This window comes from Erithacus rubecula (assembly GCF_903797595.1).
Source record: "Erithacus rubecula genome assembly, contig: SUPER_Z_unloc_1, whole genome shotgun sequence".
NCBI lineage: Eukaryota > Metazoa > Chordata > Aves > Passeriformes > Muscicapidae > Erithacus > Erithacus rubecula.
The window spans coordinates 1572371-1585751 of record NW_027635590.1 but is presented as its reverse complement, the minus strand read 5'-3'; the positions used below and the strand labels follow the sequence as shown (position 1 = coordinate 1585751).

At 45.7% G+C, this 13381-nt stretch overlaps 1 protein-coding gene across 3 annotated transcripts in view; it reads left to right on the top strand.

Annotated features, from left to right (window-relative positions):
* Window positions 1-13381, top strand: part of LOC306814620 (serine/threonine-protein kinase PAK 3-like) — a 69937-nt gene that overhangs the window by 5607 nt on the left and 50949 nt on the right. For 2 of the 3 annotated variants that reach the window (XM_079330849.1, XM_079330847.1), the window contains 5 exons: window positions 8517-8629; window positions 9182-9299; window positions 9945-10044; window positions 10481-10677; window positions 11770-11971. In XM_079330849.1, the coding sequence (XP_079186975.1) occupies window positions 8517-8629; window positions 9182-9299; window positions 9945-10044; window positions 10481-10677; window positions 11770-11859 (618 nt within the window). In that variant the 3' untranslated portion in view covers window positions 11860-11971. Of the gene's footprint in view, window positions 1-8516; window positions 8630-9181; window positions 9300-9944; window positions 10045-10480; window positions 10678-11769; window positions 11972-13381 lie in introns of those variants that run through there. The other variant, XM_079330848.1, reaches the window with a different exon arrangement.

The following is a 13381-nucleotide window of genomic DNA, read 5'->3' as shown; positions in this document are numbered from 1 at the left end:
CCAGAGCATCCAGGCCTGGCTTATTTCTTTTTACAGTCAGGCAGGAATTGCAAATGTCAGTGGTGTGCAGAAAAGTGTTTCAGTGGAGCAAAATGAAAGTTGCTAAAGTGACAAAGTGTTGCCCGATGCCCCAAACAGAACACAAACTAACAGAGTCAGTTTATGCGGTGCTTTATTCAGGGCCCAGGGAACCTGCGGACTAGCGTCTAAAGTCAGGATCTCATAGCTCCCTTTTTCCATTAGGTTTTTATACTTTTTTATAAAGTGGTCTACGTGCAGAAATACACATTCTTCAAAACAATACAGATACATAAATCTTGCAGGTATCATTCCTAAAAGTTATAAATTCTGCATGCTTGTCTACTTAGAACTATAGGCTACCCCCCTTAATCCCCCTTGTATATTTGCCCATCACCAGAATCCTTTAATTATTATTATTATACTTTAGCCTTATCTTGAAAGTTTCTAGATGTCCTATATGCCTTACTAAATTCTTTGATTATTGTTTTCACAGTTCTAAATGTTCTATATGCTCTACTAATTCTTTTCACTATTGTTTCACAAGGTAGGTTTTCAGGGCCTGTCCGAAAACTGCAGTTTTCTAAGCCTTAGCATGACTACTACTATATCTACATTAGTCCTTTTTCTCATTATTTCGGTATCAACTCCCCCCTTTTGAGCATTCTTCAGATTTTCTGCAAGGATGCTCAATTCTTCAAGTTGTGGTTTCTATGTAGAACGGTGAGTCTTCTTTTCGAGTTGGCAGGATTACTTCTTTCCGGGTCAGTGCTTTCATGACACGTCGAGTATTAGTTCCCTCTTTGGCAATCATTCCTAAAAGACATCTATACATAATCATGCATACTACAATAATTAATACAATCATTATTACATATTGTACAATTGATGATATCCAACCAGAGACTTGGATTCCTAGGGAGCTAAACAGTGCTCCTACCCAGTTATGTTCAGCTTCTTCCTGGACTTCATGCACTTTTGTTTCAATTTGTTCCAATTGACTTATGTCTTTTTCTACTTCTTCTGTGACATTTGGGATATGTATGCAGCAATGATCAACCTTTCCTTGGAGGTATTCACAGACTCTATGTTCTTTTAATAAAAGCAAATTTAATGCCATTCTATTTTGGATTGTCATTTTTGTTGTTGCCTGCAATTGTAAATTTAGATTCTTAAATCCTTTCTTTGTAACTGTAGCTAGCTTCTCAGTATGTCTTAGCAATTTGTACAGCATCTCCCGGTTTCTATATGTAGAAATTGGTGCAAACAAGGATTCCAATACCCACCCAAATTTAACTCCTGATGAGGGTTCATGCCATTCATCTTCATTTCCCTGTCCTAGTTCTTCTGCTACTTTATTTGTTTCTTTCTTTGCTCGTGACTGCATCTCTTTCTTCGTTAATTTAGACTGTTTCTAAAAAGGACATAATGTGGGAACCCCTAAGGTAATTTGTGTTACAGGCCCGTCTAATGGCAAATGTGTTGTCCATTGTTCATGTCCCATAATCCATACTAAATTTCCTGGACTCCTGATAGTTGTATCCTTACAGCTCAAAGTTTTTGTAGATGTGCTGGTTTGAGATACTTCTGTGTGAGTGGCATTTCTGCTTCCCGTCCATTGGACACACCAATTAACTTGTCCAATGTAACTATAATGTTCTAATATGCTGGGGCCCCATACCGTTTTTTAACTGTCCCACGAGGATTCCTGCCGGGATGAGTTCTGGCATATAATTTCATAATAGCTTTCATTTTTAGGTATTCTTTTCTTTTGCCAATGTGGTAGAAAACATTCCCACTTAGCATCTTCAGGTTTTACTTTTCCCCCTGTCACTAATTGAATTCCTCAATCCCTAATTTGTCCTAACCTTCCATGGCTAATTAGACAATCCTTATAGGTTAATATTCTTAATGTTTCTTTAACCTTTTCCCATTTTACTTCAATTTCGATTTTATTTCGTAATTTTAATTTACAACTTTCATTCTTACCTCTTTTTATTAGGGGTAAATTTCCTACTGGAATCACTCCCCAAGGGATTGGTTCCCCTGCAGCTTGTGGCAGAGGTAAACATGCCGTTATTTTTGATACGTTTTGTATTTGTCCAAAATTTCGAATTAACCCTACTACTAAATTTTGTTGTTCCTGGTTTCTCTGTAGTGCCAGGCTTGTATCTCTCAATCTATTCCACACATTTACTCGTGCACTGACTGGTATTACCTGCACCGAGTACCCCCTTCGGGTTTTATTTTCCTTTAAAATACCTACATTTATGTCCCCATAATTAAAGTTTTCTCTAATCCACACAATGCATGAGAATTGTCCTACCTGATCAGCTTGCATATGAGATATTGTCAATGTGGTGTTACTTCTTTGCTGTTCCATATCCCAAAATGTCACGATTCCTTCTGTAAATACTTCGTCTGTGGTGATTTGTCTCCAGGCTACCTTTACTTCTTTTAATCCAGCTCTCTGGTTGTCAGAAAACAAACAGGTTAAATTTATTCCCGCACCTTCTGGCACCATTACATCTGGCTCCGGAACTGTAATTTTAACAAATGCTTCTCCCACCTGCATTATACAGACTAATGTTAAAAGAACTAAGTCCTTGCCCTGAACACCAGCTTTGTTGCAGACAGAGGCTGTACTTCCCATCTTGACGGGACCTTCTTGATTCGAGTGTAGTGAATCCAGTTGTCGATCTCTTGGACTTTCACTGCCGTGTAGGTAGTCATGATTACTTGGTGAGGACCGCCCCATACTTCTTTTAAGGGTTCTGTATTCCAGTTCTTTACATATACTTGATCTCCTGGCTGGATGTCATGGACAGGATTTTCCAAGGGCAGAGGCCGGTTCCACTGCAATGCTCCCCACAGCGCTGTAAGGACTTTATTTAAAGACAAAATGTAACTTAACAATACTTGATCTCCTACTAAGTGAGGGTCCCCTTTGTAAGTTGCAGCATGATATGGCTTGCCATACAAAATTTCGTACGGACTTACTCCTATCTTTTCTCTGGGTTTAATCTTGATTCTTAGCAAGGCTAGAGGTAGTGCCTGGGGCCACTGTATCTTTGCTTCCTGACAAATTTTCTTAATCTGCCCTTTTAATGTCTGATTCATTCGTTCTACCTGGCCACTAGATTGTGGTCTCCAGGGCGTATGGAGATCCCAGGCTATCCCTAATACTCTGGCTACCTCTTGGACTACTCCAGCTACAAAGTGAGGTCCCCTATCTGAGGACATTTCTAATGGGATCCCAAATCTAGGAATGATTTCTCGTAGTAAGGTTTTAATTACTTCCTTTGCCTGGTTAGTCCTGCACGGGAAAGCTTCCGGCCACCCTGAAAAAGTACACACATACACCAGTAAATAACGGTACCCTTGTGCTTTTGGTAGCTCTGAGAAATCTATTTGCCAATAGTCTCCTGGTTGCGGCCCTACTTGTAACTTTCCTAGTTGTACTTGCCTTCGTGTCACTGGGTTATTTTTAATACAGACAGGACACGTGGCGTTAATCCGTTTTGCCATTGTTAACATCTGGTTGGAAATTACCTCATGTTTTAAAAATTGTACCAATGCGTCTGCTCCCCAATGGCACTTGTTATGTTCGATTTCTAAAATTGTTTTCATTACTTTTGTCGGCAGTAGAACCTGACCTACAGCTGTGACATACCATCCTTTTTCATTCTTCTGGGCCTGGAGAAATTGAGCAAGCTTCTCATCTTCATGTGTATACCATGGTTTCTGCTCAAGAAAAGAAGTTGCAGGGTTAATTCGCACTGGCAATAAAGCTAATTGTGTCCATACCTCTCGGGCAACCTGTTTGGCAACTCTGTCAGCCAACTGGTTTCCTTGGAACGCTTTTCCCTCTTCCTTTTGATGTCCTTTTACATGCATTACTGCCACTGCCTGAGGTTTATGCACTGCTTCCAATAGTGCTAATATTTGTTCTTTGTGCTTAATTTCTGATCCTTGAGAATTCAACAGTCCTCTTTCTTTTTATAGTGCTCCATGTACATGTATTACTTCAAAGGCGTATTTTGAATCAGTCCAAATGTTTACTTTTTTCCCTTGACTCAATTCTAAGGCTCTTACCAGAGCATGTATCTCGGCTTTCTGGGCTGAAGTTCCCGGGGTTAAAGCTTGAGCTTCTATTATTTGTGTCAAAGTCACTACTGCATATCCCGCATACCTGGTTCCGTTTTCCACAAAGCTGGATCCATCTGTAAACAGTTCCCATTCCGGATTCTCCAAAGGCTCGTCTTTCAGGTCTTTCCGGCTGGCATACACCTGTTTAATGATTTCTACGCAGTTATGTGTCAATTCGCCTTCTTCTTCCTGGCTGCTGCTCCTAAGAAATTCTGCAGCTGAGCTTTTTCTTTCGATACTCGGTATCCAGCTTGTCCCAGCATATTAAGTAATTCAATAGTGAGTCTGAGGCAAACATTCTTTTCTGTGGAGGCTATAAAGATGTCATCAACATATTGTAGGAGAACATATAAGAAAGGTGATTCTTTTACCTGAGTCGTCTTCCATTCTTCTAACTCTCGAGCCAATTGATTTTTAAAAATAGTTGGTGAGTTTTTGAATCCTTGTGGTAGACGCGTCCAGGTGAGCTGCTTCTTGCGTCCCGTGTCTGGGTTCTCCCACTCAAAGGCAAAGTATTTCCTACTTTCAAGTGCCAAGGGGATACAGAAAAATGCATTTTTCAAATTAATTACTGTGAACCACTTAAACTTTTTTGACACAGCTGTCAACAATGTATACGGATTAGCTACTACTGGGTGTATATCTTTAGTGATGTTATTAATTGCTTTTAAATCTTGAACTAATCTATACTTACCATTTGGCTTTCTGACTGGGAATATCGGAGTATTGAATTTTGACTCACATTCCTGTAAAATTCCCAAGCTAAGAAATTGTTTAATCATGGGTGCTATTCCTATTCGTGCTTCCAATTTCAAAGGATATTGTCTTACCCTTACTGGGGAGGCTCCTTCCTTTAGTTCTATTACAACCGGTTGTGCTGCTTTTGATTTTCCAGGTACTCCTGTTTTCCATACCCATGGTACTACAGCTTGTTTTATTTTTTGTGGTATTTCTGCTGCTTCAACTTCTTTTACTACAAACAACTTAGCAATATTCTCCTCAGGAAATTCCAATCTTACTCTACCTTTTTCAAATATTATCTTTGCCTCTAACATTGACAATAGATCCCTCCCGAATAGCGATTCTGGGCTATTTGGCATATATAAAAATTGATGATCAAATTCTTTCCCCCCAAATTTTATATCTAATGGCCGCAAAAATGTTCGTTCCTCAACTTGTCCCGTAACCCCCACCACTTGGATAGTAGAATCACTCAAAGGTCCTAGCTTAGTGTTAACAGCTGAATATGATGCCCCCGTATCTACTCTAAATTCTAATGGTTCCCCATTTACTTCCATTATTACCTTTAAATCCTGGTCTAGTCAGCTCTGATTTTGGTAATTCCCCATCATGAGGGCTTGGGCGACACCTTGGGGATTTCCCGGGAAAGCACCTGTATTATTCATCAATCCCTGATTTCCATTTCCGCTGGCTATAATTCCTCCCCCAAAACCCATGCCTTGGTTGAGAGGACACTCATTTTTCCAATGTCCTCTATTTTTACATAGAGCACATTGATCTATCCCTAGCTGTATTCTCCCTCTTCCCATATTAAATTGACCCATAAGTCCTCCCGCACCCATTGGCATTTCCCCCTTTGCTATTCCCCTTCCTTCTCCTCGTCCACGTCCACGACTCCCCCCTCTCATATTATTTCCAGCCGCTTGCTGTAACACTGCCAACATAGTAGCCTGCTGTTTCCTGGCCGTTTTTTTTCCCTATTATTATATACCTTCCACGCAACTTCCAACAGTTTATCTAAATTCTGAGTATCCTTTCCCTCCAGTTTTTGTAATTTCTTTCTAATATCTTCTTGAGACTGCCCCATAAAAATTAATGCTAGCTGTAATTTTCCCGATTCCCCTTCAACTTCTAAATTAGTGTATCTACGAGCTGTCTCCTTAAGCCGCTCTAAAAAGGTTGACGGAGACTCATTCTTTTCCTGCCTGACCGAATACAACTTAGACCAATTCAAAGTTTTTGGTATTCCATTCCGTATTCCTTCTGTTAACAAATCCTGATAAGCTTTAAGTCTCCGAGACCCGCCCGTCAAGTTGGGATCCCACTCCGGATCTTCCCTAGGTACCAAATCATTTACTGTACCATCCACAAGCCGCAACCTAATCATTTCTCGTGCTTTCTCTGTCATAGCTTTAAACACCATTTCCTTTTCAGTAGAATCCATTATTGTGTCTAACAAAACTTGTAAATCATTCCAATCTGGGTTCTGAGTCTTAATTACCATTTTTACCACCCGCGCAGTTCGTTCAGGATCCTCCCGATACGCCCCCGCTGATTGTTTCCAAATTAGTAAATCATTCGGAGAGAAGGGAACTTTCACTATGACCCGTTCCCCCTGCGGCCCGACAGCTTCACGGAGCGGAACCATTAAATGAGCACCTTCTTCCTTTTTCTTCCTTTCCACCTCCCACCGCCCTCTCCGAGTTCTTTCACATAAGGGGGTCCGAGGTATATCAGTGGTTTCTATTTTTGCTTCCCGATCCCCCCTTTCTACCTCTGGCATACTTTCTCCACGTTCCTCCACCGGAGGGGCACTAGGGGCTATCAGCAAAGAAACATCCTCCTCAGGTTCCGAAAACCTAACCGAGCATTCCTTCTCTTTCTGCCAACCCTTACATCCATCACAATTCTGCTTTAATGTTTCCAAAACCATGATCCCACACTCCTTTTGCCACTCCGGTTTATCTTTCAAATAATAAAAGAGGTCTAGATACGGTATTTCATCCCATTTTTCATTACTTTGCAGAAAATGCATCAGAGGTGTAATAATGTCAGGATTCAGTGTACCGTTCCTAGGCCATTGCATACCATCGGGTTCATATAAAGGCCATACATAATTACAGAAATCAATCAATTTCCTTTTACTTAGTTCTTGACCAAAATTCCCCACATTCCAATGTTGTAATAAACAGCCCAAAGGCGAATCGTCCGGGATTTCTATCCCAGAACTTGCCATAGTTCTAAACGTTTTTAAAGACATCATTTCACCCTTTTTTTTTTTTTTTTTTTTTTTTACAATATACACCACACAACACTCACACCCTTTCTACAAACCTTACCACACTGCACACCACACACAACACTCACACCCTTTCCACAAACCTTGCCACACTGCACACCACACCAACACTCACACCCTTTCCACAAACCTTGCCACACTGCACACCACACACAACACTCACACCCTTTTCCACCAATCCACCAATCTTGCCTTTCTCGTCGCCGCGAGTGGCAAGTGCTGAACCTGCGCAGTCACTGCCGCGTCTGACGGTCAGCGCCTAGGCTTTTCCACAACCTTAAAGACGTCTGTGACCCCCGTGCGGAATCGCCGTTCCGACTTAATCGGCAGGCCCCCCTTCCCCTCAATAAAAGAATAAAGCACCTTCGGGCTTACCTCCAGGTCGTCCGTCAGGCGCGGGGTCGGGCACGGGTTGATGTTCTCCCCAGAAATCACCTGGTGCCGGCGTGGAGTGGATCAGCCCACGAACCGCCCCAGCCACCTCCGGAGTCCCATCTGGGTCGCCAGGAAAACTGTTGCCCGATGCCCCAAACAGAACACAAACTAACAGAGTCAGTTTATGCGGTGCTTTATTCAGGGCCCAGGGAACCTGCGGACTAGCGTCCAAAGTCAGGATCTCATAGCTCCCTTTTTCCATTAGGTTTTTATACTTTTTTATAAAGTGGTCTACGTGCAGAAATACACATTCTTCAAAACAATACAGATACATAAATCTTGCAGGTATCATTCCTAAAAGTTATAAATTCTGCATGCTTGTCTACTTAGAACTATAGGCTACCCCCCTTAATCCCCCTTGTATATTTGCCCATCACCAGAATCCTTTAATTATTATTATTATACTTTAGCCTTATCTTGAAAGTTTCTAGATGTCCTATATGCCTTACTAAATTCTTTGATTATTGTTTTCACAGTTCTAAATGTTCTATATGCTCTACTAATTCTTTTCACTATTGTTTCACAAGGTAGGTTTTCAGGGCCTGTCCGAAAACTGCAGTTTTCTAAGCCTTAGCATGACTACTACTATATCTACATTAGTCCTTTTTCTCATTATTTCGGTATCAAAAGGGCAGGGAGATGTCCTTTATGACGTGGTCATCACCAGGGCATTTTTTCCCTAGGATTTGTAGGATTGCATGTCTTAGAGGGGCTAAAGGTCAGGAAGTTTCTAGGGTGCCATTTTATCCGTCATGTCTGTAAGAGTTTGCTTTGTTGTTGTGCAGCGGGCTGCTGGAGTCATGATCAAGCCCCCAAGGTCCCTTTGTGATCCTGTGCCAGACTCCTTTGTTCATGGCTTTCTATGTCATTTTAGGTGGCCATAAAGAAAATTAGTCTCCTGCAAGAGAGCAGCAAGGAGCTGTGCGTGAAGGAAATCCAGGTCATGCGGGACCATAAGAACAGCAACGTGGTGAACTATATAGACAGGTGAGCGGTTCTGCTCCTCTGCCATGAGCGCTCTCTCACCTCCAGCAAGCCAGAGCTTCAGTGACTCCTTTGGTTGCTGGCAGAGAGTGGAGCTGTTAATTCCTGTTTCTGGGCTGACCTAGGGTATCTTGGGAGCAGATTGTGTTGGAGCTGCATTAATCTTTCCTGCCAACCCTAGTTTGAAGTGTGCCCTCAAAGACCAGGACTGGGCCAACGGCCCAGCTTGACTCAGTTTTACTGAGCCAACAGCCTCAAAGTTCCTCCTTCCAAGTGCTCCCTCCATGTTTTCTTGCTTGCTTTGGCCTTTGATTTCCTTTTCCACAAGGTTCTTAAGCGCTAACCAATCACTGGAGACACTCGTATCCCTTGCTCTCTTGCATTGCTGGGGACAGCAAGCAGTCTTTTAGACCGCACAGAGTTCAAGCCCTATAGAGCCTAGTGAATGACTACTCCCTTCCTCCTGTCTTCCTTGGAGAGAGAGACGGAAACAAGAATCCAGCAGGTCACGCAGGAGCGTGCATTCATCTCCAGGCTGTTGTTTCCTCCTTTCAGCTTCCTGGTGCACGAGGAACTCTGGCTGGTGATGGAATACATGGACGGAGGTTCCTTATATGACGTCATCAGGGAGACCAGGATGGCAGAAGGAGAGATTGCAGTCGTCTCGCGGGAGGTGAGGGACGGCGCTTGTGCTTCCCGTGCCTTGGGTGGGAAGGGTGGGAAGGAGAGGATTGATTTCACCTTCCCAGCTTCCTTTCTGCCTTTCTCTTATGACTGCCAGGAGTAAGAGCATCTGAAGTGCCTGCCAAGGTGCAGACCCTTCTTCTAGTGTGTTTCTTTGTGTTCGCCACTCTAAACACTTGTCTGGAGCCTGTGCGTGTACTGCATTCCGTCCCGGTAACAGCAAACGTGCTGGTGCCAACTGAGTGGCAAGGACAAAGGGATACCCGCAGCACTCTCGCAGAGCTCAGTCTCAAAAGAGGACCTTGCACCCAAAGTGGCGTTTGCAAAAGCGTCCGCTGTCGTCTGGCTGGAGAGAGCAGAGCCACGGCATCAGTGCTCCTTTAGTTTGTGTTTGCAGGGCACTGGTCAGATGAAAGAATTGCCCTTTCTCTTTCCAAAATAAATACACCCTCACTTGGGAAGGCACTGCTGCCCTCATGTTGGAGCAGCAAACTCTTGCTCTTACCAGCAGCCTTTCCTGCCATGGCTCACCACTGCCCAGCAAGTCAGTCTTGCAGATGTGCTGCTTCCCTGCTTGTGGCATGCAATCAGAAATTCGGAACTCCTAGGCTCATGTTTCTTTTTCCTCCCTCAGTGCCTGCAAGGCCTGGATTTCCTTCACTCCAATAACGTCATCCACCGAGACGTCAAAAGCCACAACATTCTCCTGAGCTTGGACGGATCTGTCAAGCTGGGTGCGTGTTGCTGGCCAGGCTCAGCCGTCGTGGGCTGCGGGCTGGGGGTGCCTTTGAGTGACTGCCAGTTCCCCAAGAGTGGCGCCTGAGGCAGTGCAGGCTGCCCTGCTGCAAGGGCAGAGCACAGGCACAAGGTGCAGGGCGGATTGGCCTGGAAGGAGGTGTCAGGAGGGGCTTTGGCTTGTGTCTGTCCCTTGCCAAGCAAGGCACTTTCAGTCACGAGCTTCAGGAGACTAAAAGGCACTGTGTGAAACGGGGAGCTTTTGCTGAGGTGCCAATCCCATATTTCCTCAGCTGCAGGCCTAAGGAATGCCAGCATGGCCCCTTTTGCAGGTGGATTGCCCACTGCCTTCTTGGACATTGGTAGAGGGGGGAATTCTTCTGTTTGCTTTCCTAATTCCCGCTGGCTTGATCTGAGTGGGTTTTTTCTCCTCAGCTGATTTTGGACTCGCTGCTCAGCTCACGGCTGAGCAGAGCAAACGGAGATCAGCTGTCGGGACTACTTACTGGATGGCGCCCGAGATTTTCACCAGGAAGCCCTATGGCCCCAAAGTGGACATCTGGTCCTTTGGCATCGTGGGCATGGAGATGGTGGAAGGAGCGCCTCCTTACCTGATGAGAAGCTCCCGCACGGTGCGCTGCAACTTCTCTCACCCCCTCCTGTCACTCTAACAAAATCTGCCCCCATTCTTCCGCCTGGGAAGCTTGGTAAAGCCTGAAGACCGTGGCTTCTGGGCTGCAGAGTCTCTTGTGCTTCTTGCCCTGTATTTTCCCCTGCCATTTCATTATGAACAGTCCAAAAAAATGGTGATGCCCTTGCCTTGATGGAACCTTTGCCTTAAGGTTGCAGCCAGCAGCACCGAGCTGCATTTCTAGGTCAAATCCTTGGGAATAGTAGAGTTGCACCAAAGTGCCTCTTCCAAATGGACTGTAGAGGTGGTGTCAGCCGTCAGAGAAGCAAAGGGTGCTTTTGCTGGTGGAGTTGCTCCTAATTCCATCAGGCAAGGAAGTCAAGGCTCAAGGCAGGAGCTCTTGCACATTGGGCTGGCTGTGCTTGCCTCTGGCTTTGCGTTCTGTTGCTTGGGCTAGGAAAGGCAGGGAGGAAAGCGCCACTGGAGAGTGGAGCTTGCCCAGTGGGGTGTGGGTGAGCACTTTTGGGTGCGGGGGAGACAGGTGCAGTGTGACGTTGCCTTCTGCTCCAGGTTCAACAGCTGATCAGCACCGGGGGCATCCCGAAGCTGCAGAACCCCAGGCAGCAGTCCGCTTGGCTGCGAGACTTTCTGCGCTGCTGCCTGCAAACAGACGAGGACAGGCGCTGGTCTGCCCGGGAACTTCTGCAGGTAAAAGGCAGAGCGGCCGCAGGCTGCGCCAGCTGCCCGCTGCCAGGGGCTCCTCCTGGGCTCGAGTCCAAGGTGTCAGATGGGCCCCGCTCCGGAGAATCTCCAGTCTGGGGGCTTTTCAAAGGAAAAGCAAGGAGAATGCTGGCCTGGGATGGGCTTGGAATGAGCCCTCCAAGGTCACCAAGAGCAAATCTCCTTAAGCTGAAGCCATGTGGTTTCATGCCTTTGTGGGACTGTGAGTCACAGTGGCCTGTGGTAGCAGGGACCTGGAGACAGAGGTGCACAGCATGCCCTCGTTTCTGCCTCTTTCTGGTAGCCAGAGAAAGGCTGATTCGGCCTGTAAGGAAAGTAGATGCTCATGTCTTCTTTTTCTCTCTTTGGGCAGCACCCGTTTGTAACATCAGCCCAGCCGACCTCCAGCCTGACGCCTCTGCTCATGGCCGTGCAGCAGTTTATGGCTGACAGCAGATTCTAGCCCTGGAAGAGGCCACTGTTGTTTGGTGTAGTTTGTAGTTTCTAGTTTGTAGTTTCTAGTTTCTGGTTGCTAGTTTGTTTAGATTGATAGTCAAAATAAATAATACTTTAAAACCTTCACTGTGTTGGAAGCTTCCCTTTGCTCTCATCCCGTGGGCAAGCTCTAAATTTGCTTCTTAATGGTCAGGTGTTTCTAAACCATGGATGGGCACAGATTGTGTCACAGTTTGGAAGTGGGCAGAGGTCTTGTTCCTTCATTGTCTCCAGGACATGACCTCCTATGGAGATACAGGCTTTTAGCTGTGAAGAGAGGAGCAGAGGAGAACAAAACCCAGCAGAGCTGTGGTGTCACTGCTGGGGACGCCGCTGTGGCCGTGGTTGGGTTGGAGCTCCAGGGAAAGGTTAAGAGTGTCTGTGTTGCTCTGGGCAGAGGGGGAGGCAGCCAGGCTTCTCCACAGGCTCAGGTGCACGTGAGTGTCCACTGGGGACGTGAGCCCTGCCAAGGGGAATAAGGCCAACATGAGGGAGAGAAAACCTCTGCAGTTTTGGATGTGCGTGAGCCACGGCCTGTGTCAGCTGGGCACCCGCCACAGCTGAAGGAGCCACCCAGACAGAGCGGCCTGGGGTCACGCTGCGTGCCAGGAGGCTGGGAGGAGACACAGCCAGGGCAGGTGACCCAAAGGGGCCAAGGAGCTGCTCCAGAGCCTCGGACATGCTGCTCAGTATTTCAAGCTGGCACAGGGAAGGACAAAGGAGGGCACATTTGGAGTGAAGGCATCTGTCTTCCCAGATCACTGAGAGGCTTGAGGGCCCCTGCTGTCCTGGAGATGCAAAACACCTGCCTGCCCATGGGAAATGGTGAAGGAGTTTTTTGGGTTTTTTGTCCCTGTGCATGGCTTCTACATTCCCTATCCAAATGAATTGTTCTGCACCTGTGAGCTTTCCAGCTTTTACCCTTCCATTTCTCTGCACATTCCAGCCTGCTGGCAGGGCATTGAGTGCAAATGGCTGTGTGTGGTGCTTGGTTGCGGGCTGGGGTTAAACCACAACATGAGAAATAGAGAGCAAGTGGTTTTAATGCAAGTGCAGGGAGAATGTAGCATCCAAATTTTGGAATGGTAGTGGTGATCGTTTCTCTGTTTTCCTAAGCCTGCCTTCCTGCAGCCTGTCCAGCACCTGATCTATTTGGTCTCTGCCTCAGACCTTCAGTTTTTCTGGCTCCCTGTGATGCACAGATGTGCCCAGAGAAGCTCCCAGAGGTGCACCTCAGTTGGACGAGGCTCCTTGGAAATGCCAAAGCAGTGCAGCAGCAGCATGATGTGTTTGCAGTGGATATGTTGCTTAGCTTTCCATATTTTCTTAAAGCCTACCCTTTCTTAGGCCTGTGTCCCACCTTTTTCTGGGGTGGACCTTTTTGAAACTATGAATGTATTTCCTGGGACTGGCGATTCAGTGTTGTTGAGGTTGCGTTTTCACTTCTTATATGTATTACTTCCTTGCTGGCGTTATCTCTGAAGTAAATG